This window comes from Microtus pennsylvanicus, chromosome 3, assembly GCF_037038515.1.
Source record: "Microtus pennsylvanicus isolate mMicPen1 chromosome 3, mMicPen1.hap1, whole genome shotgun sequence".
Classification (NCBI taxonomy): Eukaryota; Metazoa; Chordata; class Mammalia; order Rodentia; family Cricetidae; genus Microtus; species Microtus pennsylvanicus.
This window is the reverse complement of record NC_134581.1, coordinates 56,474,282-56,496,711: the sequence shown is the minus strand read 5'-3', so window position 1 is coordinate 56,496,711 and position 22,430 is coordinate 56,474,282. Positions and strand designations below refer to the sequence as shown.

General features: G+C 39.5%; 1 protein-coding gene across 1 annotated transcript in view; it reads right to left on the bottom strand.

The window, feature by feature from the left end:
• Positions 1–22,430, bottom strand: part of Zwilch (zwilch kinetochore protein) — a 43,649-nt gene that overhangs the window by 9,160 nt on the left and 12,059 nt on the right. The window contains exons 6-15 of the mRNA XM_075965540.1: positions 19,905–19,975; positions 19,065–19,220; positions 16,839–16,910; positions 14,065–14,158; positions 12,799–12,854; positions 11,778–11,877; positions 10,902–10,981; positions 8,624–8,780; positions 7,926–7,954; positions 5,658–5,794 (exon numbers count right to left, since the gene is read on the bottom strand). Coding sequence (XP_075821655.1) covers positions 5,658–5,794; positions 7,926–7,954; positions 8,624–8,780; positions 10,902–10,981; positions 11,778–11,877; positions 12,799–12,854; positions 14,065–14,158; positions 16,839–16,910; positions 19,065–19,220; positions 19,905–19,975 — 952 coding nt within the window. The remainder of the gene's footprint in view (positions 1–5,657; positions 5,795–7,925; positions 7,955–8,623; positions 8,781–10,901; positions 10,982–11,777; positions 11,878–12,798; positions 12,855–14,064; positions 14,159–16,838; positions 16,911–19,064; positions 19,221–19,904; positions 19,976–22,430) is intronic.

The window sequence follows — 22,430 nt, the reverse complement described above, 5'->3', positions numbered from 1 at the left end:
GCAGGTTACAAGTCAGATGAATTGAGTAAGGTGGAACAAAGCCCTTATAATTCTGTCCAGAAGGCAGAATTATATGCCATTCTTATGGTGCTAAGGGATTTTAAAGAACCTCTTAATATAGTTACAGATTCACAATATGCAGAAAGAGTTATCTTGCATATTGAGACAGCTGAATTTATACCAGATGACACAGAGTTGACTTCATTGTTTATCCAGGTACAAGACATAATCAGGAACAGGCTTTGTCCGATGTACATAACACACATCCGGTCCCATACAGGTCTGCCTGGTCCTCTAGCCCAAGGCAATGCTGAGATTGATCAATTATTGATTGGAAGTGTGTTGCAGGCCTCAGAATTTCATAAGAAGCATCATGTCAATAGTAAAGGCCTAAAGAAAGAATTTTCCATTACTTGGCAACAAGCTAAGGACATTATAAAGAGATGTCCTACTTGTTCTTTCTATAATCAAACACCGTTACCTGCAGGGAGTAACCCAAAGGGTACTAAGAGAAATGAAATCTGGCAGATGGATGTGTTCCACTTTATGGAATTTGGTAAATTAAAATATGTACACCACACCATAGACACGTATTCAGGTTTTCAATGGGCTACTGCCCTGAGCTCAGAAAAGGCTGATTCAGTAATCACACATTTATTGGAAGTTATGGCCATCATGGGTATACCTGCACAAATAAAGACAGATAATGGTCCAGCATATGTATCTAAGAAAATGAAATGCTTTTTTGATTATTATAATATAAAACACATTACAGGTATACCAAACAATCCTACAGGCCAGGCAGTTATAGAAAGATCAAATCGTACTATAAAGGATATGCTGAACAAACAGAAAGGGACCGAAAATACCCCCAGAAATAGATTACATAATGCTTTATTAACCTTGAATTTTCTTAACGCTAATGAGAAAGGAACGACAGCAGCAGAGAGACATTGGATAATGGAAAAGTCTGCTGAACTAAATCAACCGATTTATTTCAAAGATGTGCTGACCTCTCAATGGAAGCCAGGAGATGTGCTACGTTGGGGAAGGGGTTTTGCTCTTGTTTCCACAGGAGAAGAAAAATTGTGGATACCATCAAAATTAATAAAGTTTCGATTTGAAGAGGAGAAACCTCTTGGAAAGGAGAAATGACAACCCATCCACAATGATGATATTCATACAGGTGGTAAGAAAAACATATAGAATGGGGGCAGGGTTCTGTTCTTATCTCCACAGGAAAACACTCATCTTTGAAAAATTCAAGGGACCCTGGAGATTTGGATACTGACAGATGGAAAAATACCTGCCCAATAGGAAATATCAAGAAAACTGAAAGGGTTGTGTAAGTAATATTAAACCATATTTCTAAATTTATAAAGCTGGTTTTGAAGTTGGACTCTGGCTCAGTCCTTCTCCAATTCCAAGCCTGTTAATAAGAGAAAAACCCAGAGTTTCTGGAGTTTCTGTCTCATGTCAAGAGCCATGATATGGGACAGAAAGAAATATGAGTTTAGAAAACATCTTTGCTTTTCTTCATATCTATCATACTTTTCATTGAACATATCTATCATGCCTTTCAGTGAATATGTATATATATGTCTATATATGTCTATATGATTAATGTTTAAGTTTTTCACAATGAACAATGAGTTTTTCCTGAAGTGACATTTGAAGTTTCCAGGAAGAAGATGGGGCCCCATAACAACAACTCCACCTGGTTGATATGACGTCATGATACTGATAGCGCTACAACAAGACCTGCTTTGGGTACCAGCTGCACAAGACAGTTCCAACTTGGTTAGCTGAAATGGTGCACATCTTATACAACATTTTGGCCAGACCTGCACAAAATATTCAGAGACTATTGGCAATTTTAAAAGACATTGATCTTGAAATTTAACCATCATTTTACTTTCACAGGATCCCCCAGAAAGAACGTCGCCCCTATGACAGCTGGAAGTAATTCTAGAGGACAACGTCCCCTCTCCCAGTAAAGTTTGCCCTTGGGTTTAGGGACATCATTTAGGGGTTGATTATAATTAGTATACGATTGAGGGTTGGGGGAGGAATTTTATAAGCTCAGGGATCATTTTGAAAAAAAAAAAAAAAAAAAAGAGGGATGATGGGATAATAGATTTGTAATTGTGAGTTACTGTTGTTAGACAAATATATTGGTATAGATTCTTGTATATTGATACAAAGTTAAATTGTATTGACTATTGTATGCATTCATGTTTCTACCTCTGTTTAAAACATTTTTTATGTATTGACATATATTGTATTGATATATATATATTGTATATATTTACCATATTGCAGTGTACATTTCTACCTCCGATTAAGATACTTATATAATGTTTGTGTATTGATATATATTTACCTACTGCAATGTATATTTGTACATTGTTTATATTTGGAGGTCATTGTCCTCATTTGTTTCACAGTCGTTTATTGTCTTAGTCTTTAAGTTAGATAGATATTGAGAATTATATAGACTAATAGTCATCTAAGTTTGTCATTTATAATTAGACTAATCAGGTTCTTTAGATATATAGAGATTATACTCAGTATAGATAGATAATCTTCAACTTCTTCAAAGAGCTGTAGAAAATGGCCTTTAATCTAACTCAGAGTTTTGTGGTAGTGAGACACAATTGCTCCTGGCAACACCACTCTATTCCCGAGAGAATGTTGAGCACCAAAGACACTCCACCTGGAGCCTTTCCTTTTGGCAGAACTGGCCTTGGGGCAAAGAAATGCCCATACCTCAACCACTGACAAAGATACAGAGCATGCATCAATGGATAAAACAGGGCTGTCTTATCCTGCCAAGACAGGGTAAGATAGTTTTGAAAGTTGCTTGCCTTTGAAAATGGTGTGTCAGTTATGTTAGGCCTTAGCCAAAGTTGGTTGCTTCAACGCTGCTAATGTGACTTTGGGTGATTGCCTAGGTAGCTAGTTGTCTCTGTGATTTGTTGCATGTTTTGGAAGTTGTTTTACTGAACTTCCTAATTACCCAGGTAACATTATTTCCCTTCTCAGATCTTTGATGGGGTTGAAGACTATATAAATGTAGTTACTTTCTCTCATGACTTGGCCAAGTTATTTATTATACAAGACCTAAGCTAGTCAGAATAGGATATTTGTACTTATTGTATATAATTTCATAGTAGGTTTAGAACTCTCTTATTTAAACAGAAGGGGGAGGTGTTGCGGGAGGTCCTCCCACTCCTCCAACCTATCGCCGCTGAGATACCAGCCCCTTGGGGCGTGGTCTCTCTCCCTTTAAAAAAGCGGCCACTTCCCTCTCCTCTCTCTCTTCACTTCCTGCTCCGCCGGCGACTAGACTCCTGGTCGCGTAGAGGGCTGTTGCCTGGGACAGTGATCTGTAAGTTTTTCCCCTTTAAATAAATATCACCCTATTAATCATAATCCCAAATTGGGGTGGCATTGTTTGTGACTTACGCCTTCAGGTTCCTGGGCCTGAACTTGGATCCCCAGACTTAGCACCAAGTATCTTTATCTGCTGAACCATCTCTCCTGTCAAGAATCCAGGGAATTAAACTAATTCATTGATACTACTGATTTTTCCTTTTTCATTTCTCCTGCCCTCTCTTCCCACCCCTGCCTTTCTCTAGTGCTAGGTAATGAACCCTAGGCCTCATGCACGCTAGGCAAATGCTCTAACCACTGTGCTGCATCTACAGCAGATCTGTAGGAATGATGCTTAACAGGGGGAAAACCTTTTAGATTGAATAAGCAATAATGATTTTAAACTTTCTTCTTTATATCTTTACAATTGATGCAAATTCTAAATTTGGAAAATGTGATTTGGAAAGATGGCTTAAGAGTTAAAAGGGGGGGGGAGTTAAAAAGATTTGCTATGAAGTCACAAGGACCAGAATTCAGATCCCAGAACCTATGTAACAAGCTAAACATCCCACACATGTCTGCAGTGCTAACTCAGCTAAGAGGCAGAGGGAGGAGGATTGCTGGGGTTTGCTGGATTTCACCTATTTGAGAAAATGCAAACCTCAGGTTCTGGGGAGACCTTTCCTCAGAAAGAAGAAACGGGCAGTGGGGAGCAGTGAAATGATTCCACTGGTAAAGGTGCTTGCTGCAAATCCCACAACCTGTGCTCACTCTACTCACATGGTAGGAGAGAACAGAGTCCTATAAATTGTTCTTATAACTGCCACATATACGTGTTGGCATGCAATATGCATGCACACTAAATAAATATAATTTTTTTTTTCTTTTGAGACAGGGTCTCACTATGTAGCCCTGCCTGGTCTTGAACTTGCCTATGTAGGTAGAACATAGAACTCAAGAGATCAGCTGCCTCTGCCTCCTAAATGCTGGGATTAAAAGCATGTGTCATCATACTCAGCCAAAAATTTTTTAGAAAAATAAGTAGCCAGGTGGCGGTGGTGGTACATGCCTTTAATCTGAGCACTTGCGAGGCAGAGACAGGTGGATCTCTGGGAGTTTGAGGCCAGCCTGGTCTACAAAGTGAGTTCCAGGACAGCTAGGGCTACACAGAGAAACCCCGTCTTAAAAAACAAAAAGCAAAAACAAAGTACTTTCACAGTACTAGGATTGTTCTAACTGCCTGTAGTCAAACTGATCAGCTCTAAGCACAGTCATGCTACTGACATGTCTGTGGATTCTCCAATTAGTAGTGCTTAATCTGATCTAGATTTACAGGAGTATAGAACTGTTTTTTTGTTGTTTTGTTTTGAGACAGGGTTTCTTTGCATAGCCTTGGCTGTCCCATAACTCGCTCCGTAGACTGTGCTGGCCTCGAACTCACAGAGATCCGCCTGCCTCTGCCTCCCAAGTGCTGGGATTAAAGGTGTGTGCCACCACCACCTGGCTAAAACTCGGTTTTTAAAATTAGAATACTATTTACTAAGGGCCTATTATGTATCAGGTGCCATATATAGGATACACCATTTAATCCTTCAGCAGTCAATTGAGTTAGTATACACTTTTTCAGAAAAAAACATGATTCACTGAGAGGAAACTTCCTAAAGAAGCCAGGCATGAGAAAAGGTCAAATCTGATTATTTTTCAATCCAAAGCCTTTCAATCTTATAATATTGACCTAAAGCCACACTAAAGTAAAGACTAGGCAAATAGGTTCTAGTCTAACTAGCAATAAAAATTGCAAATATTTAAAAACAAACAAACAAACAAAAACCCAGACTTATTTTATGTGTATATATTTGTGCCTGCATGTATATATGTGTATCATAACACAATTAAGCAGGAATCTAAGAAGGCCAGAAGAGGGTGTCGGATACCCTAGAACTGGAGCTAGAGATGGTTTTGGTTTGTGAGCTTCCATGTGGGTGCTGGGAACAGAACCTGGTCCTCTGCAAGAGTAGCCAGTACTCTTAACTCTTAACCGCAGAGCTATCTCTCCAGCTCTGTGCCTACTTTCAACTGTACTTTTTAGAAGAAGATATTTAGAAGAGGACAGATCCTAAATAAGTAAACAGTAGAGCAATACTTACTGTAAGCTGTTGTGGTGGCTAGCACCTGTTATTCCAGCGCTTGGGAAACTGAGACAGGAGGATTACATTGAGTTTGAGGTCATCATGGACTACAAATGAGACAAGCCTCAAAGCAAAATGAAAAAAAATACTTACTGTGTTAAAGAAAAGAGAAGCTCATGCTGAGGTTTAATGAAAAGCATGCAGATGACTAGAATTTCTAGAATATGGTGGAGTTTCTGAACACGATAAATCTGTTCTTGTGTAGCTACTGATGGAGAAATGAAGTATTCCTGAAAAGAAAATAGAGAGTAAGGAGGCAAAGACTAGGCAGAGCCTCTGAGGAAAAAATGGCCATTCCCTCTACCTCTAAATGTATACGCTTAATACTAGGATTAGAAGGAAGAGGTAATGACACAGAATTCACCATCTTTCACAACTACCTTTTAAACTCAGGTCTTTACACCGGGCAGTGGTGGTGCACACCTTTACTGCCAGCACTCGGGAGGCAGAAGCAGGCAGAGCTCTGTGAGTTCTGAGCCCAGCTTGGTCTACAGAGTGAGTTCCAGGACAGGCTCCAAAGCTACACAGAGAAACCCTGTCTCAAAGAAACAAAAACAAAACAACAACAACAAAAAAGAATGCCACAGGCAAACAGTGGTACACAGTCTCCCAGACAAGCTAATCCCAGGGCTGTGTCATTAAGGAGGCACAAGTGGGCAGCCAACACTACTCATTACTGGAGACAGCATGAAGGACTGACTAATCTGAAAGACCACTCTAAATCTCTCTATACCTGGTGAACCCAAGGTTGAGAAATTAACAAAGTGTTCAATAATCTTTCCCTAGTACACATTACTCGTACACCAGCAGAGCTTTTGGAGAAGAAATTTGTCAAGCTAAACTAGTGTCATCAAATGTTCCTCTTTCCAGTCCTACTTCTGAGACCAAACCTAATAACCCATAGTGGGAATGATAAACAGACTTTGACAATAACCTTCAAGACTAGGCTCTTGAAGTGTGCAGTTTCTACAATTCTGTCCCCTTGAACAAACCTACAACTAGCAGACATGATGTGGAATTTAATTAGCATAGTTTCTGTGTGGTTATTTCAGGGCTGAGCACCCAGATACAAACAAGCAGCCTCCTGTAACAAATTGATGCCCAATGTGGGGCCCAAACCCTTGACCCTGAGATTAAGAGTCTCATGATCTACCGACTGATAATATTATATCCTTCTGCAGTCTTTGAAGAAAGTTATAGTTTTTGTTACAATAAAAAATAAAGTAAATAGAAATATTGTAACTGTAATTCTTGTTTGATACCTGTTTTGTTATATGTAATTTTATTATGTTAAAGTTAAAACCTTCCTTTTTATTTAAACAGAAAAGGGGAGGTGATGTGGAAATCCCCTCTGTATGCTGTGACTACCTTTGGTTAATAAAAAATTTGTCTTGTGCCTGGCAGGGCAGAATAGAGTTAGGCAGAGAAAACTAAATTGAATGCTGGGAGAAAGAAGGTAGTATCAGGAGAAGCCATATAACCCTGCCAGAAACAGATACCAGATGGAAACTTGCTGGTAAGCCACGGCCACGTGGCGATACACAGATTAATAGAAATGGGTTAAATTAAGGTGTAAGAGATAGCCAATAAGAAGCTAGAGCTAATAGGCTAAACAGTGATTTAATTAATATAGTTTCTGTGTGGTTATTTCAGGGCTGAGCAGCCAGAAATGAATAAGCAGACTCCTTAAAACAAATTGGCGCCCAACCTACTAGAGGTTTATTCACATAACTAGGTCACTAATAGATTATTTGTTAATCAAAGGAGGATTATCACCTGGTCCTTATAAAAACCTGCCCAGAGTAGCCTTTTAGAAAACTGAGAGGCACAGGAGATGAGCCAATTCACTAAAGAATGTCATAATTTTGTTTTGTTTTGTTTTTTGAGACAGGGTTTCTCTGTATAATCCTGGCTGTCCTGGAACTCTCTTTGTAGACCAGGCTGGCCACACACTCAGAGATCCACTTGCCTCTGTCTCCATAGGCTGGGATTAAAGCTGTGTGCCCAGCTGGAATTGTGCAAACTTCTTTAGCAAATAAGCCTTAAAATATAACACAAATGAGTCAAAAGGATATAAAATAAATACTCCCCCATAGGTCTAATGGCTTTTCTAAACATTCTAGATAAAATTTTGGTAGAACATTGGCTTTGACTAAATAAAAACTACGTATCAGTTGCATAAATACAAAGAGAAAAGGAAAGAATGACATGGAACAAGCTACTTTTAAATTTACTTTATAAATAGTAATAACTGGCATAAGTTGGCTCACTGATACTTCCAAGGATCTGGAACAGAGGCTGGCACACTATAGACACTTAGCAACTGTGTGCAGAATGACTATATAAAAGAAAAAAACTTACCAAATGATTCAAAGATGCAAGTTCCTGACCTATTCAAAAAAAAAAAAAACCATACATGCAAATAAGCTTTAATAATTTTGCAACAAAAATTTAAAAATTAAAAAAAGGAACCTAAGAAAAATTTTCATAGTTCATACATTAAAGATGCAATCAAGTTAAATAGTTCCTTAATTATATTATAAATACATACTACTATTTTAAAACTGATCATAGCTTAAATAGTTCCTTAATTATATTATAAATACATACTAATATTTTAAAACTGATCATAGCTTGCCCCTAATAAATAAAGTATCAAGTGTTAAGTAGTGAAAAAAATCTTTTAACTAGGGACAACAAGATGGCTCAGTAGGTAAAGGTACCTGTCACCCAACCTGCCAACGTGAGCTAGATCCTGGGATCCACATGGTGGAAGGAAGAACTGACTCCAGCAAGTTGTCTTCCCACTTCCACATGCACACCGTGGCACAGGTGCCCGGCCACACGACATTAAAAAAAAACTAATATCTAAACAAAAAAAACGAACACTACAGTTCTCTTTAACTTATTATATTTATCAAGTGGGAAAAAGGCTTAGATAAAGAAAATACTTGTCTCACAGCCAAAGACTTACAATGAGTAGGAAGGTAAAAATCTATGAGTATTTATATGTGGCAACTGACAGGTTTTCAAGTTTTTAAGTTAGAAAAAGGACTCACTGACAAAAAAGCTGATATAATCTTTCTTTAGTTTGTCCAATCCAATTTCCAAGAGCATTTGAAGTGGGGTAGTTCCAGAGAGAGGGACGCTGTCCATGGCTCCATGGTAAGATTGATGAATGAGCTTACTTAGTAAGCTGTTACTCCCACTGTGCAGCTAGAAATTAAAAAAAAATCTTAAGTTTAAGTATAAACAAATGTAATAAGCAAAAGATTAGGAGTTCAAAATTATAATTTTACATTTTCAGTCTCCTAACACTATAAATTATTTCAATTAATGCCCCCAAATTAACCTGAGCTACCAAGATGCCACTCCTGGCTGGAGATGTGGCTTGCGAGCCCTTGCCTAGCATGCCCAAAGCCCTGCGTGCTGGACCTTACGGACAGGAGTGGCAGCACACGTCTGTAAGCCCAGCACTCAGAAGGTAGAGGCGGATGTACAGAAGTTCAAGATCAGCCATCCTCAGCGAGGCAGTCAGTTTGATACCCTAATATTTTTTGTGTTTTTTTTTTGTTTTGTTTTTTGTTTCATTTTGTTTGTTTGTGTTTTTGAGACAGAGTTTCTCTGTGAGCTTTGGAGTCTGTCCTGGAACTCACTCTGTAGGCCAGGCTGGTCTTGAACTCACAGAGATCAACCTGTCTTTGCCTGCTGAGTGCTGGGATTAAAAGTGTGTGCCACCACCGCCTGGCGATATCCTAATTTTTCAAAAACCAAGAAGAAAAAGTAAAGCTATTCCTACTTCACTTGTGTGTTGAAAATCCAAAGCAACTAAGAAAGGTCTAAAGCGGTAAGCTTAATTTTACCAAAGAGAAAATAGAGTTGGTTCTTTGAAGCTTTACAAGTAAGACTCCGCCTGTTGACTTCAGAACCACTCGCCCAGGCAAACTCTCAACAGGTGACGTGTGAGCACCTACAACTGCTGCCGCCCGCCCACGCAAACTCCCGTGCTTGTTCTATGTATCCGTTTTTACAACACGCCAAGCTGATCATTGTGTCTGCTGCTGGGGATCAAACTTAGGGCTTCACACAGCTACAAACTAACTTTCAGCATGATGAACTGGTAGCCACAGTATTTAAAATGGTTCCCAATAAGCTAAATCTTTTACTTTGCTTTTTGTTCAGTGTAAAAGTAACAAAACCTCACTTTGGTAAATTCAGACAGTGGCAGAAAGTCCAAGCGCAGAGAGCGCAGACAGCGGTTCGTAAGTCTTCTCCCACAGGTGGCTGATACTCACAATTTAGTCCTCTGGTCCCAGATTGTTTGTTTTTTTTTTTTTCAAAATTTACACTTTATACAGTTATGTGTATTCTGTATTATTTGTTGTCAATCCTGTTTTAAAAGCTGTTACAGGGGTGGAAAGATGACTCAGTGGTTAAGAGCACTGACTGTTCTTCCAGAGGTCCTGAGTTCAATTCCCAGCAACCACATGGTGGCTCATATCTATCTCTAATGGGGTCTGATGTCCTCTTCTGGACTAAAGGTGTACATGCAGATAGAACACTCATATATAAAATAAATAAATAAATAGTTAAAAAAGCTATTAAAAGCTATTAAACACATCATTATATGGTTATATTATTGCTACTTAGTCATCTCATCAACAAGAGAAATGTACATTATTTTCAATTTTTGGCTTCTATAAACATTATTATGTAAGTATTCTCATGGACAAAAACCTACTTTTTTTTTCCTTTTCTTTTTGGTTTTTAAGGCAAGGTCTCATGACAGCTCAGGCTGACCTCCACATGTGATTATCCTGCCTCTGCTTCTCAAATGCTGGGATTCCAGGCATGTGCTACCACACCCAGTCTTGGTATATATTTTTGTGCATGAATGCAGCGTAGATTCTAACACAAGTGTTATTTGTTCAAAGATCATATTACATTTCAAGAATCTCAAGTCATCATCAAAACTGCTTTGAAAAAGAGCATCCTAGTTTGTAAGTTTCATCATTCGCCTATGAAAGCATTAATTCCCAGAACAGTTAACATCAGCAGCTTATATGTACCAGGTACTAGGCATTGTGTATGCATTAGATCAGTTCACCGTACACAACATTATGATGCAGATGGATTCCAGACCTAACACTGCAGTTGAGGGCAGTGACGTACAGAGAAATAAAGGAGCCCAAGTTCACACAGTTAGAAAGTAGCACAGTTGGAATTCAACTTCGACTGTTTGATCCAGTGTTTTATCAAACATGTTCTTTTTGTTTGGTTTGATTTGGTTTGTATAAGACACTCAGAAAAACATTCTGGTCATACCATTCAACCTACCCAAGGCTGTATATCACCACGCTGCAGACTCTGCAGGATCAATGTGAAACACGTCACCAAGTCTTGATATGAAATCACACCTTGAAAACCAAGTTACACAGAAATCATTTCCACATCTCTACTCATCAAAAGTGTCATTTTAATGACACACACATGAAACAAGAAAAAACCCTGCACTTTTGAAAGGGGGAATTTAAAATTGGGAGGGAAAAAAACCAAAAAGACATAGCTCAGACTGGCAAATAACATTTGTAGGAACATTAAAAAAAAAACAATTTTATTCAGGTATATTTTGATCCATGGAAATACAGTTATGTTTTACATTTTACTTTATTTTTTTGTGTGTGGGGGTTTCAACACTAGGTTTCTCTGCCTAGTCCTGGCTGTCCTGGAACTCAAACTGTAGATCAGCCTGGTCTCAAACTCAGACATCTGCCTGCTTCTGCTTTCTATGTGCAGTTTAAAGGCGTGCGCCACCACTGCCCAGCAAGTTTTATATTTTAAAAGTCACGAGAAGCTGGGGTGGTGACACAGACTTTTGTTGTTGGTATTGTTTTTCCTGAGATGATTTCCCTGTGAATATCCACTGTTCTGGAACTCACTATGTAATCAATCCAGGCTGGCCTTGAATTCAGAGATTCACCTGCCGCTGCCTCCACAGTACTAGAATTCAGTTCCCAGCACCAACATGGTAGTTCACAACCATCTATAACTAGTTCCAGAGGATCTGAAGCTGCCTTCTGAACTGTGTAAGCAGGTTGATCTCATGTGGTATACAAACATATTGTAAGCAAAACACCAATACATACAAAATTAAAAAAAAAAGAACCTTAAACAAACAAACAAAAGCCCACTTAAGTTATGAAGGACACATACTGCTGCTCATTTTGCACCAAAGCTGTTCAGCAAAATCGAGATCCTCCCGCACTGTGATAAGCACAGACCGGTCAACTGCAGCTGCATCATGGTTCACCGCCTGAAAAAGAAGCAAACTTCAGAGAACACTCAGTTTGTTTACTTTTAAAGTGAAAGAGTTTAAGCTTTAAACACTGTTCTGAGAGCTGTGAAGACACAAACACATACAAAGAACAATACAAATGTTATTTTCCACAGAATTCCATTTACTAATAAGGAGACATACTTGAACAGAGTAAAATAATAGAGTCTTAAAGTTGTTTTAAATCTGTAATGCCTAACCAGACATGGTGGCAGTGCATACCGTAAGATCCAGCACTCAGGAGGCTGAAGCAGAAGTAAAATGAGTTTGAACCTAGCCTGAGCTACATGGCAGAACTCTCAAAACAAAAGTCAAACACCAAACAAAAACAGCAAAACTATACCGCTTAAAAGTAAGCTTTCTGTTTTGTTTCCACATGAAAATATTGAGTTGCCTTTGTCTCTATTTCCTTAATCAGGTGGAAAGTATCTTAGTTTCATAATGGCACATTATGGCATAGTAACAACATTTATGTTGTGTTCCTATACCACAGCAATACTCTCTACAGTGTATTTAACATAACTGTTTCTACTCTCTGTAGCCAAATAACAAAAACAAATACAGGATAGAGGAGATCTGAGATGCTACAAAATGAAAGGTGGCAGTACACCAAAGTTCAAAAGCAGGTTAGGTTACTTTCTTTCTTTTCTTTTCTTTTTTTTGTAACATTTTTTAATGATTCTTTTATTTTTATTTTATATGTATTGGTGCTTTACCTGCATGAATGTCTGTGTGAGGGTGTCAGATCCTTGAGAACTGGAGTTACAGGCAGTTGTGAGAGCTGTTGTATGGGTGCTGGGAATTGAACTTGGGTCCTTTGGAAGAGCAGCTAGTGTTCTGAACCTCTGAGTCATCTCTCCAGCCCACAGGCTAAGATTCTAACTGATAGTCATTGCTTACCTCTTTTTGTGTGTCTTTTTTTGTAGAATCATCGAATTCATCCAGTTTATTTAAGTCTAGAAAGTAGAACAGGCTCATTAACTTGATTTTATTTTTCTGCTTCCCATATTATTCCCACCCCAATCCTGTTTTCAAGTAGCAAATGTGAGCAGAGGAGTACAGAGGCTGTAGCTAACTACCACTGTGGGCGCCCTCCTACAGCCGGAGTGCAGCACGACAGGCACGGGAAAGACAGAGGGTCCCCCAGTCGTCTACAATCTCAAACCCACCTGTGCTACATGAATGTCCATACAAACAGTCTCTCTTTCTGCAGTCCTGAAGCCTGATCAGATCTAGGGACTCAAGAACAGTTGGCGAGTGCTCTACCACTGAGCTACATCCCAGTCCCTCTTTTTACTCTTGCATTTATTTTGTGACAAAGTCTCACTAAGTTGTCTAGCTTGGCATTGAACTTACTCTGCAGCTCTAGCTAACACGTCTCCTGCCTCAGTCTCTCAAGCTAGGCTTATAGGCCTGTGCTGCCAGGCTTGGTTCAAACTAAATCTTATAATTTTTTTTTTAACATTTTTTTATTGATAAAAGAAGAATAAAGAAAAAAAAACAAATTTCCACCTCCTCCCAGCCTCCCCATTCCCTCCCCCTCCTCCCACTCTTCTCCCTCTCCTCCCACTCTTCTCCCCCTCCTCCCACCCCTCTCCCCTTCCTCCCACTCCTCTCCCCCTCTCTCTCCAGTCCAAAGAGCAGTCAGGGTTCCCTGCCCTGTGGTAAGTCCTAGGTCCTCCCCCCTCCGTCCATATCTAGGAAGGTGAACATCCAAACTGGCTAGGCTCCCACCAAGCCAGCAGATTGCGTAGGATCAAAACTGCGTGCCATTGTCCTTGGCGTCTCATCAGCCCTCATTGTTCGTCATGATCAGAGAGTTCAGTTTTATCCCATGCTTTTTTTGGTAATAGTCCAGCTGGCCTTGGTGAGCTCCCAGTAGATCAGCTCCACTGTCTCAGTGGGTGGGTGCACCCCTCGTGGTCCCGACTTCTTTGCTCATGTTCTCCCTCCTTCTGCTCCTCATTTAAATCTTATAATTTTAATAACATTTATCTTTGATACTTTAGAACCAAAGCTGTGCCTCCAACTAGATCAGATCACAGCTTTAATGTAGTCTAACTCAAAGCTATATAAAGCCACAAACAACTGATATTTAAATATAGTAAGCATATGCACCCAATTAAAAACAAGGAACAAACAAGAACAGATTATGAAAACAAGCACCATTCAGAAATTCTTGTACAAGTTCAACAGCTGATTTTGTTTCCAGAGGTTCAAGCCATTCAGTTACACCAGTCCTCAAACCATCAGCCAAAACCTGTAGAATAATTTAACAGCCAGAAAACATGTTAGCAGAAATCATAGCTTAATTAGTAGGGATGTATTTAATAGTATCAATAAGGTAGCAGTTCTTTAAACAAAGTTTTTTAGATCTATTTATTTTATTGCTTGTATTGAGTGTTTTCTTCCCTACATGTATATCTCTGCATCACATAAATGCTCAGGGCTTTCAGAGTTCAAAAGAGGGCATTGGATAAACTGGAAATGGAGTTACAGGTGGTTATGAGGCACCATGTAGGTACTAGGAATCAAACCCAGGTCCTCTGGAAGAGCAACAAGTGCTCTTAACTGATGAGCCCTCTCTCCAGCCCTATGGTAATGTGTAATGGTTCTTGACTACTGACCACTCACTAAGGATAATGATTTTGTATGTTATTTAAATCTGGACTAAACTTTCTGAGGCAGATACTACTATTATCCTCATTTGATTGAGGCTAAGAAAACTTCAGTAACTAGATGAAACTCACACAGTTACTAACAAACAGTACAGGATACACATTCAGTAGGTTGGTAGTCTCAACTCTAATGCTATGCACATGTGATCCTGAGTAAATAAAGATATATTACAGGTGAAGTAACAATGAAACCACAAATGTGAAACTGAAAGCAAGTTTATCCAAACACAATATAATTTGCACACACCAAAATCTAAGCCGAGTCTATAGTAGGGAAGAACGAGGGAGAAGATCAGGAGGGACGACTCCAGCCAGAGAGAAAAACAGTAGAAAACAGAAGGAAGAGGGCAAATTCATCAAAAGATCAAGAAACTTCACAAGTTTTTTTTTTTTTTGCTTCATATGAGAGATCATATCCACCATTCATTCATTTTGTAACATAAAATGACAGGATCAAGTAGTTAATAATTCCTTTATTCCTAGAAAAGAAAAATGTTTTCAACAGAAAAAGAGATCATTTCCTGCTTCCAGAGGGTCTATGAAAAAGGCAAAGATATTTTGTTGTTGTTGTTTGTTTTTCGAGACAGGGTTTCTCTGTGTTGCTTTGGAGCTTGTCCTGGAACTAGGTCTTGTAGACCAGGCTGGCCTAGAACTCACAGAGATCCACCTGCCTCTGCCTCCTGAATGCTGGGATTAAAGGCATGTGCCACCATCACCCAGCTGTAAAGATAACTTTTTTTTTTTTGATTTTCGAGACAGGGTTTCTCCATAGCTTTTTGGTTCCTGTCCTGGAACTAGCTCTTGTAGACCAGGCTGGCCTTGAACTCACAGAGATCTGCCTGCCTCTGCATCCTGAATGCTGGGATTAAAGGCGTGCGCCACCACCGCCCGGCCTTAAAGATAACTTTTTATGTGTCAAAATAACTTGGTGGAAGTCAGGGATGTTTAACATATTGCTATTTGTAGGATTTTCCAAATCACAAAGAATGGGTCAGCGTGAAATGCCCACAGTGTCTCTATTGAGAAACAATGCATGATTTTGAGGGTGTGTCTGATGGAGGTGAAAGGGCTTTAATTGACTGGACAGCAAATAAATAAAATATAATTTTTAAAGGCAAAAAAAGAGAGGGGAGAGTCAAAAGGACAAAAGGGAGAGTACAAGGAAAAGAGGACATATATGCATAAGAATAAAAAAATTTGTATCCATTTATAAAATACAAGGATTGAATTTGAAAAGTCTGTGGACACACACCCTACACATCTGTGATTCTATGTGTGTGTGTGGTGTGTCAGGGGAAAGGATGGCTTAAACATAGTTGCCATATGACCTAGAAATTTCACCAGAGATGCAGAAAACATATGTTACTACAAGAATTTGTATAAATGTTCACAGCAATATTATTCATAATAGTCAAAAAGTACAAAAATATTGGGATGAAAGGATGAATAAGACGCAGTGTATCTGTAGGATGAGATGCTATTAGACAACTAAAACTAACAAAACCTTATTAAGTAGATTAGAAGCTGACAAAGGCTGGCAAGGTTGTGGAGTGAATACTAAACCATACTATGGATACAAGGTTTCATTTAGGACTGATGAAAACGTTTTAAAACTAATTGTGGGGGCTGGAAAGGTGGCTTAATGGTAAGAGCACTGGCTGCTCTTCCAGAGGACCCAGGTTCAAGTCCCAGCACTGACATGGCAGTTCACAACTAGGTGTAACTCCAGTTCCAGGGGATACAGCACCCTCACACAGGGATACATGCAGACAAGACACCAATGCACATAAAATAAAAATAAATCTAAAAATATAAATAGCAACAACAACGAAAACCTAATTGTGGTGATGACTTGTATAATTCTGCCAGCCAAGTAGAAAGGTGAAGAATGTAGGAAGCTACTAAGTGGAGCCCCCTTTCATTTTGAGGACAACTGCCACATGAGTAACTACCCAAGTTGTCTAGAGTATGATGAAATATAACATTCAGAATGGATTTTAAAGAAAATCAAAGTTTCACTGTGAAACATTTTCATGATAATGGGTTTTTTTTTTGGTTTTTTTTGGTTTTTGAGACCGGTGTCTCTGTGTAGCTTTGAAGTCTAAGTCTATCCTGGAACTCCCTCTTTAGACCAGGCTGGCCTCCAACTCACAGAGATCTGTCTGCCTCTGCCTCCCAAGTGCTGGGATTAAAGGTATGCACCACCACCACCAGACCTGATAATGAGTAATTCAATGAAAGAAATTCCAGAAGGATACTCACAAGGAGAAATTTCAGTTCTCTGTGGAGATGATTCAAACAACCTCTGGGCTCTCCTGATTGTACTCTGATATTCTAAAAAGTATCAAAGACCATCAGTTTTCATTGACAACCCCATCTTCTATGTGCAAGAGTCACTGTAACTTGCATTTCAATTATATGTTTTATAAAGCACCAGTAAATTAAATCAGGTTTATACCATGCTCAAAACATCTTACCCAGAGATTTTACAGATCGAGTCATTCTGATACCCAACCTGAACCAGGCCACTGCCCTCCTCTGTACCATGAAGATGGAAAAACTGCCTCCCTCACATGACTTTCCTCAGGGTATTTCCAAGAGCACAGGTGGAATAAATAAATAGTTCCAAACTTGATACTTAGCATTATGACACATTGAAAACGAAGTTCCAGTAAATCACTCTATTAGATCCCTAAGTAAACCAACACACAAGTCTAGCCAAAAGATACAGCTTTACAACCTAAGTCCTTAAAAACAAGTAAGTAAATTCCTACTACAAAAGAAGAAAATACAAATAGAATTACCCATAAGCCTACTCCCCAAGAGAACCACTGTTAATACTATGCATACTTCTGGGCATACATTTTTTTTTAACAAAACACAGTTGTACATGTTATTGTATATACTTCTTTTTAACTTTTGTTTAGTAAGCATTTCCTGTTCTTTTAAAATACCTTTCTCTACACTACACAGTCTAGGGATTGGATGTAGGCAAGTACTAAAACATACATTTTCCCTCTGAGACAGGGTTTTTGTGTGTGTGTGAGTCACCTTGGCTGTCCTAGAATTAGCTGTGTATACTACTCTGGTCTCAAACTCACAGAGATATGCTTGTCTCTGCCTCCCAAGTGCTGGGATTAAAGGCATGCACCACCATCAGGTCCTGGCAAGACAGAGTTTCTTTATATGTAGCCTTGGTTGTCCTGGAACTCGCTCTGTAGACCAAACTGGTCTAAAACTCAGAAATCCACCTGCCTCTACCTCTGAGTGTTGGGATTAAAGGCGGCCCTACCACCCACCACCCATTTTAAAACATGATTTTTAAAGCCTGCAAAAGAGCCAAACCTGGTGCTGCAGGTCTATAATCCCAGATACTCTGAATGCTAAATCAAGAAGTCACAAATTCAAGGCCCAGTCTGGATTAAGGAACAAGTTTAAGGCCAACCTTAGAAAACTTAAAACGAGCCCGGGTCTCATTATGTATCCTTGCCTGGCCTGGAACTGCCAGAGAATCTGCTTGATCTGGGATTAAAGGCATGCACCACCTGGCCTGCCTCATTTTTTCTTTTCAAAGGAAAAAGGGGGAAAAAAAGGCTTGTATAGACATGAGGCTTCTGTCCTAGTGATATGGTTGAGCAGTTAGGAGCATGTACTGCTCATGTAGAGGTCCTAAGTTAGACTTCCAGCACCAGTGTAGTGATGCTCACAGTCCCCTTTGACTCCAGAACTAGGGGAATCCAACACCTCTGGCATCTGTAGGTGTCTGCACTCACATGTACATACTCGTCATTAAAAATCATTGAAATAAATCCTAAAAGCTGGCTCTCTGGGACAAACATCAGTGAGAGAACGTCTGCCTATTATGTTCTACACAAGACTTCGAGTCAATCTCCAATATCAAAAATAAATTTAATTTTAAAAGCATATATAGTTTCTCATCATGAAAATCCATTTTCGCCATTTTTTAACTGAATGCTAAGCACGTTCTGTTCTTAATACTTTGAGAATTCAGTTATATAACACACCAAGTATTTTACACATAAATTTTTGAGTTTTATTAGCAATTTTAAGTTCTTTTCTTTTTGAGACAGCGTCTCACTATGTAGCTCTTGGAACTTACTATGTAGACCAGACAGATTGGCCTCAAACTCAACACAGATTCTCCTGCCTCTGTGTTCCAAGAGCTAGGATTAAAGGCGTGTGCCACTGTGTCCAGGAACAGAAGAAGTCAACTTCCCTTGAGTCCCCACACAAGAGGCCTTAATCATCTCTTGAAAGTAAAATTCTAGAGTAACAGGGTTATAAGTAATTGACAGCTCAGCTCACTGGGCAAAACCTTCATTAGTTCTCTGCTGAGACCCGGGGAGCCAGCCAAGGTTTTCTAAGTGTACAGCCTAACCTCCAGTCAATGTCATACAGCATTAGCAATAAACACGTAGACCACTCAGGAGCCTGAGAAACTTAAAGAGAAGACAGGTCCATTCCTACCAGAGTTGCAGTGGAAGACAGGGGAGGGGTTTGAAGAATCTCATCCACAGGACTCCAGGAAAGATCCAAAGTGACTGTAGTTTGTGACGGGGTGACAACATCATCCAAGTCAGTGGACTTAAAGAGTTCGTATTGGGCAAATCCTCTGGCCGTTACCTGAAGACAGGTCACAGGAAGATCATTAGCAACAACTTCATATGACCAATCCATTATCAAAACCACCTTGATGTCTGTCCCAAGAGAAAAACAAAGCACTATACATCAAACTGTCATCCCAAATGAAAATATAAGACAATTCTTTTGTTGTTGTTATTTTTGTTTTTCAAGAAGGGGTTTCTCTGTGTAACAGCCCTAGCTGACCTGGAACTAGCTCTTTTCTTTTCCCCATCTTTTTTTTTTTTTTTGGTTTTTCAAGACAGGGTTTCTCTGTAGCTTTGGTTCCTGTCCTGGAACTAGCTCTTGTAGACCAGGCTGGCCTCAAACTCACAGAGATTTGCCTGCCTCTGCCTCCCGAGTGCTGGGATTAAAGGCGGGCGCCAGCACCGCCCAGCTAATAAGACAATTCTTTTAAGCAACAAATATTGTACATATATATTATGTGGGTATTCTGTCTAAGGAGTCTGCCAACCTTGAATCTGAAGCACACAGATTTAGTGCTTCAGCATGATTCTAGAGCCAACTCAAAGATACCAAAGAATAACTGTGCCCTGGCTGATATAAAAATAAATACAAATACTCTGGCACTAGAGAAACATCTAGTCATAATGAGAAGAAAGCTGTTATGCTAGGAAGGCAGATCAATTGAGCTCTGTGTAGGTAGATAACAAGACAAATACTCACAGCAGACAAGTGATGTCTTTTCTTGTGTGAATTTTTTAGATTTTCCAGATCTTCAGAGTAATTTTTGTCAGCTACAAAACATGAAATGAAAAAAAAAAGGAAAGATTTAATTCTAAATTATAAAATTATATTGGGCAGTGGTAACTCAGACCTTTAATTCCAGTACCTAAGAGGACAGCTTGGTCTATAGAGGGAGTTCCAAGATAACCATTGTTACCTATAGTGAGATCTTGTTTCAAAACAAACACCTGGTGTAGGTCCTTCTGTTTGTGTGTTGCTTTCATTGGTTAATGCTTTGGGCCTAATAGGGCAGAACTTAGGTAGGCAGAGAAGGCAGAACTAAAATGCTGAGAGGAAGAAAGCAGAGTGAGGGAGAAGTCATAGATTCTCCACCTAAGAGGAACGCTGGTTAGAATCTTTCCCTGGTAAGCCACTGCCACATGGCACAATACAGATTAATAGAAATGGGTTAAATCAAGATGTGAGAGTTAGCCAATAAGAGGCTAGAGATAATTGTTGTAATAGGAGCGGCGGGGCTGTGTCCCCAGCACCCCGGCTGCCTGGCTAGCTTATGCTCCGAAATAACAACACACAAACTGTATTCAATTAAACACTGCTTGGCCCATTTCTATCTAGCCTCTTCTAGGCTAATTCTCACATATTAATTTAGCCCATTTCTAATCATCTGTGTAGCACCGGTCTTACCGGGAAGATTCTAGCCTACGTCCATCCTGGGTCGGAGCTGAATCATGGCTGCCTGGGAGCTGGGAGCATGATGTCTCTGCTCCAGAGAGCAGAGCTGTCGAGTCTGAGCTCACTTCCTCTTCCTCCCAGCATTCTGTTCTTTTTACTCCTCCCACCTATGTTTTAACCTATGAGGGCCAAGCAGTTTCTTTATTGCTTAACCAATGAAATCAACAGATTGATATATGACACTCCCACATCAGATAATGGGCCAAGCAGTGATTTAATTAATACAATCTGTGTGGTTATTTTGGTGCTAAGCTAGCCAGGCGGCCGGGACAAACAAGCTGTTCCTCCCCTTACAACAAACACTCAAACCCAAAACAAAATGTTAAATAGAGAAAGAAAGGGGAGTTGGTTGGGTAAGTGGCAGGGGAGGGGGAAGGTCTGTTCTGGGAGGAGTTGGGGGAGGTGAAACTATTATAAGAATATATTACATGTGCTGCGGTGGTGGCGCACACCTTTAATCCCAGCACTTGGGAGGCAGAGGCAGGTGGATCTCTGTGAGTTCGAGACCAGCCTGGTCTACAAGAGATAGTTCCAGGACAGGCACCAAAGCTACAGAGAAACCCTGTCTCGAAAAATCAAAAAAAAAAAAAAAGAATATATTATATGAAAATATTTTTATTAAAAAAATGGAATTAACTGGGCATGGTAACACATGTCTTAAATCCTAGCACTCAAGAGACAGACTCAAATAAGCAGTTAAGAACAGTGGCTGTTCGTGGCTGTTCTTCCAGAAGACATAGGTTCAATTCCCAGCACCCACATGGCAGCTTATAATTGCCTATAACTCTAGTTCCAGGGGATCTGACACCTTCAGACAGACAGACAGACATGCAGGACAAAAATGAAAGCACATTAATTAAAAATAAGTTATAAAAAAGAAACAGAGGCAGGTGGATCCCTGTTAGTTCCAACACGTTAGTCTATGTACTAAGTTCAGGCCCACCAGGGCTACACAGTAAGACCTTGTCTCAAAAAAGAAAAGAACAGGGGCTGGTGAGATGGTTTAGTGGTTAAGAGCACTGGCTGTTCTTCCAGAGGACCTGGTTTCAATTCCCAGCACCCACGTGGCAGCTCACAACTGTCTGTAGTTCCAGTTTCAGGGGATTTGATACCTTCATACACATAAAATAAAGTTAAATAATTTTTTTAAAAAAAGAATATATTTAAAGTCCAATATGGAAACTCACATCTAGAATCTTAGCTACTCTGGAGGCTGAGCAGAAGGATACTGAATTTGAACTCAGACTATATTATAAGCAATAAACAAACAACAATATATAAGCAATAAAAATATAATATAGATTTATAGAATATAAAATATATAACATATAAAATATATAATATATAAGCAATAAACAAACAACAAATGTGTACACTCACAAAAATAGATGGAAAATAAGTAGCCAGGCACACTGGCATGGACTTGTAATTTCAACTGGAGGGTGAGCCGGGCAGTGGTGGCGCACACCTTTAATCCCAGCACTCAGGAGGCAGAGGCAGGCAGATCTCTGTGAGTTCGAGACCAGCCTGGTCTACAAGAGCTAGTTCCAGGACAGGCACCAAAGCTACAGAGAAACCCTGTCTCAGAAAAAAAAAAAATCAATTGGAGGGTAAAGCGGGAGTCTAACTGAGTCCACAAGTTTAAGACTAGCCTGCAAAGAACTCAAATTAAAAACACACACACACACATCAAACACAAAACAAAAATAGTCTGGGTGGTGGTATTCAGATAGAATTACAGAAGTTAAAGCAGAAAATATTAAGTTCAAGGCC